The 4,446-nt window shown below is 55.2% G+C and overlaps 1 protein-coding gene across 1 annotated transcript; it reads left to right on the top strand.

Moving 5' to 3' along the window:
• Positions 1-509: 509 nt before the first annotated feature.
• Positions 510-2,869, top strand: FUT4 (fucosyltransferase 4). The gene has a single exon (XM_059929389.1). The coding sequence runs from the start codon at positions 782-784 to the stop codon at positions 1,973-1,975; it is 1,194 nt and encodes a 397-aa protein (XP_059785372.1). The 5' UTR covers positions 510-781; the 3' UTR covers positions 1,976-2,869.
• The last annotated feature ends 1,577 nt before the right edge of the window (positions 2,870-4,446 follow it).

The raw sequence follows: 4,446 nt of genomic DNA, 5'->3' as shown, positions 1-4,446 counted from the left end.
CTACCTGCCTGCGTCGGCGGCAGGTCACGAGGTTACGGTCCGCTCCGCGTAGGCTGAGCCTCTGTCAGCACGTTTCCGCGGCCTCGCGGGCTCCCTCCCTCCGGCAGGCGTCGCTGGCCATTGATGGGGCGAGAGGAAGGAAGAGGATCTTCGATCCCGCCCGCAGGCTCGGTACCCCTGGGCCGCCTTCCTCCCGCGCCCGCGCCGCCGCGGCTTCTGGAGGGTCTCGCACCAGCTGCCGGCGCCCAGGGATGAACCGGGCCCTCACTCTGGAAGGCAAGAATCTGGGCGGCCGCGATTGAGGGCTCGGGCGCAGCTGGGAAGGAGTCCCCGGCAGGCGAGAGCGCCAGCGCCAGGCCAAGGCGTGGGGTGCGCGGAGAGGTCCGGGATCACGGCGACGGCATCCGGAGTCGCGGGCGGGGCGCTGCCGGGGAGTCCGGGAACCCTGGAGGGGCCGGGGAGTGGGCGGAGGTGCAGCAGGAGGCGCCCGGGGCTTGGCCGGGCTGGTCTGGTCGGGCGCGCGGTGGAGGGGAGGGACGGGGCTGCGCTGGGCTGGGCCGCCGGGTCCGCTTCCCTCGCCCTGGACTCTCGCCGGGCGGCGAGGGGTGGGGAAGAGAGCAAGACCTGCGGGCCTTTAGATCCTGGGACCGCCCTTTCCCGCTCCAGGTCGGGCGGCGAGCAGCAACGAAGGCTGAACCCTCAGTGGCAGCATGAGAGCGGGCACCGCCGCTCCGGGCTTGCGGCCGCGCGGCGGGCGGCGGCGTCTCTGCCGGCACTCGCCATGGGCGCGCGGTGGGGCCGGCGGCGCACTCGGCGTGGAGGCCTGAGGCTGTCCGAGGCCCATTTGGCGCTGATGGCCGCCAGCCTGGTGTGCAGCGCCGTGGTCGTCTATGTTTGCTGGAAGCAGCTGCCGCCGCTGCCCTGGGCCTCCTCCGTCCCGCCGCGGCGGGTGAGCGTGCTGCTGTGGTGGGAGCCCTTCGGGGGCCGGCACCGAGCCAAAAGGCCGCCCCCTGATTGCCGGCTGCGCTTCAACATCAGCGGCTGCCGCCTGCTCACTGATCGCGCGGCCTACGGGGAGGCCCAGGCGGTGCTTTTCCACCACCGAGACTTGGTGAAGGGACCCCCGGACTGGCCCCCGCCCTGGGGCGTCCACGTGCGCCCGGCGGAGGAGCAGCAAGTGCTGATCGACGACGAGGAGGAAGCCGCGGAGGCCTTAGCCCTGGCTGCCTCGGGCCCCAGGCCCCCGGGCCAGCGCTGGGTGTGGATGAACTTCGAGTCACCCACCCACTCCCCGGGGCTGCAGAGCCTGGCACGTAACCTCTTCAACTGGACGCTCTCCTACCGGGCCGACTCGGACATCTTCGTGCCTTACGGCTACCTCTACCCTAGGACCCATCCTAGCGAGCAGCCGGCGGGTCTGGTCCCGCCACTGGCCCGGAAACAAGGGCTGGTGGCCTGGGTGGTGAGCAACTGGGACGAGCGCCAGGCGCGGGTCCGCTACTACCGCCAGCTGAGCCAGTACGTGACTGTGGACCTCTTCGGTAAGGGCGGGCCCGGGCAGCCGCTGCCTGACGTCGGGCTCCTGCACACGGTGGCCCGCTACAAGTTCTACCTGGCCTTCGAGAACTCGCAGCACCTGGATTATATCACGGAGAAGCTGTGGCGCAACGCCTTCCTGGCTGGGGCGGTGCCGGTGGTGCTGGGCCCAGACCGTGCCAATTACGAGCGCTTCGTGCCCCGCCGTGCCTTCATCCACGTGGACGACTTCCCTGATGCCGCCTCCCTGGCGGCCCACCTGCAGTTCCTCGATCGAAACCCAGCTGCCTACCGCGGATACTTTAGCTGGCGTCGGAGCTATGCCGTGCACGTCACCTCCTTCTGGGATGAGCCTTGGTGCCGGACCTGCCAGGCTGTGCGGATGGCTGGGGACCAGCCCAAGAGCGTCCCTAACTTGGCTGGCTGGTTTCAGCGGTGAAGCCACCTTCCCCTGGCTGTAACCCAGGGAGGCCAAGTCGTCGGCTTTTGGATCCTCCGGATCCTCCGCTGTGCATCTCCTTAACTGCCGAATCACGGGACTGTATTTTCCAAACACCCGTTTTTAATCTATTCCCATAGACTAAAGTTGATTTACCAAGTAATATTATTCAGCACAAAGACTGGGAGGGAAGGGTCCTGGGTGCTCATGGTTTTTGGACAACTAGCAGTTGGGCTTCCTCTGCTGTCCAAGGACATCTGAGCTCTGGGGTGAAGATGGGGGCCCTTCCTCCCCTTGTAACCAGTGCAGAGGTGAAGAAACAGCTTACCTACAAGAAACAATTGTCAGTGGCTCTGAATTTCCTCATCTGCCACAGGCCATATTTGTGGCCTGTGCTGAGTCCAAATCTCACACAGTGCTCCTTCACTCATGTGACTGGGCCAAATGCGGCAAACCCCTGGTTTCAGATAGAGTCTTGTTGCGGGATAGTGAAAGGACTGTGGCCACAAGTGGGTCTTTCTCTTTGTGCCTGGATTTCTCAAAGCGTCATCTCCTAAGAAGGGTGAGGAGGGTGGTCCAAGAATCCATTGACTTCCTTAACAGGTGCTGTTGTTTGTTCCCTTGCTCTATGAATGGAAACAAGATGCTGGATTGTCCGTGGAGAAGAGTTAGGATGAATATTTGGTGTACCTCACTTTACACAAATGTATTCTTGAAAAGCCGCTTTTAAATCAAATTCACTGTTTTAGAAGAGCGCAATATTTAATGGAACCCTATGGAGAATCCCTTTATAATGTGAATAATCATCTCCTAACTGATTTTTTCTGTGTCTATGTTTTTCTATAACCTGGATCTTTTAAAAAAGCATATTAAAATTACAGATGTGAAAATAAAGCAGAAGCGACCTTCCTCTCCCTTCCTCCCAGAAAACCAGCCTGTGTTTACAAACAGAAGAGAAGGAAGCCATAGTGTCACTTTCCACAAAATTATTTATTTTGTGTCTTTACTGGAGCTGAAATTTAAAACTGGAAAGTCAGTCCTCCATGGGGTCCTGGCATTACCTGTCTGCAGAACAATGAAAGGGATTGCTCTGTATTATGGAATCATGCAAAAGGAAAAAAGTTTCCTGGTGTCTGTTAATGGCAGTTTTTGATTCTGTCAGTTTTAAGTTAAATGTTTGGTTGCTAGGGAATAGAACTAAATCAGTGCCTGCAGTAAAAACTATCTTTTGTTACAGAAATCTGCACTTCTCCCTGGGGCCACCAGGTTCCCCTCCTGGTCTGCCCAGTAGTACAGTGGGTACATCCTCACATTTCTACTGCCCCTGAGACTGTGCTATGGGACCAACTTTGAAAATATATGCATTGACTTTGAAAGTTGTTGAATGAGCAGCATATTCGGTGTCACAATGTACCTGCGCCACGTGAAACACTGAGCTTGGGAAAAACAAAAATGTATAAGGCAAGGTTCCTCTCTTTAAGGCTCTTACAGTCTACCACTGTCAAAAAGTAAATAGTGGACTTTGATAAATCAATTGGCAGAACTTATTTGTTTAAAGTAATGTTCTTTTTTTTAAAATTAATTAATTTATTTTTGGCTGTGTTGGGTCTTCGTTACAGTGCATGGGCTTATTATTGCGGTGGCTTCTCATTGCGGAGCACAGGCTTTAGGCACCCAGGCTTCAGTAGTTGTGGCACACGGGCTCAGTAGTTGTGGCACATGGGCTCTAGAGCACAGGCTCAGTAGCTGTGGTGCATGGGCTTAGTTGCTCCGCGTCATGTGGGATCTTCCTGGATCAGGGCTCGAACCCATGTCCCCTGCATTGGCAGGCGAATTCTCAACCACTGTGCCACCAGGGAAGCCCCAGGCTACTCTTTGTTGAGGTGCACGGGCTTCTCAATGTGGTGGCTTCTCTTGTTGCGGAGCACGGGCTCTAGGTGTGTGGGCTTCAGTAGTTGTGGCACGCGGGTTCAGTAGTTGTGGCTCGCGGGCTCTAGAGTGCAGGCTCACTAGTTATGGCGCACGGGCTTAGTTGCTCTGCCCGTGTCCCCTGAATTGGCAGGCGGATTCTTAACCACTTCGCTACCAGGGAAGCCCCCTTTTTTTTTTTTGATTTACATATAGTTGACTTACAGTGTTGTGTTAGTTTCAGGTGTACAGCAAAGTGATTCAGTTAATATATATATTATATATGTAGTATATATATATAATATATATTCTATATAACATATATATTATAGATAATATATATTCTTTTTCGGATTCTTTTCCATTATAGGTTATTACAAGATATTGAATATAGTTCCCTGTGCTATACAGTGGATCCTTGTTGTTTATCTGTTTTATATATAGTATTGTGTATCTGTTAATCCCAAACTCCTAATTTGGGGGGAGGGATAAATTAGGAGTAAAGTGACATTCTTAATAATACCATAAATCAATTATTAGAAAGCTAGTTGATTTAAAGCCTG

Source organism: Balaenoptera ricei, chromosome 8, assembly GCF_028023285.1.
Source record: "Balaenoptera ricei isolate mBalRic1 chromosome 8, mBalRic1.hap2, whole genome shotgun sequence".
Classification (NCBI taxonomy): Eukaryota; Metazoa; Chordata; class Mammalia; order Artiodactyla; family Balaenopteridae; genus Balaenoptera; species Balaenoptera ricei.
Note: the sequence above shows the minus strand (reverse complement) of the source record. Positions and strands in the feature narration are given on the sequence as shown.

What these genes read in the sequence shown, in the direction of transcription:
- FUT4 (XM_059929389.1), top strand. Translation starts at nt 782, where the DNA reads ATGGGCGCGCGGTGGGGCCGGCGGCGCACTCGGCGTGGAGGCCTGAGG.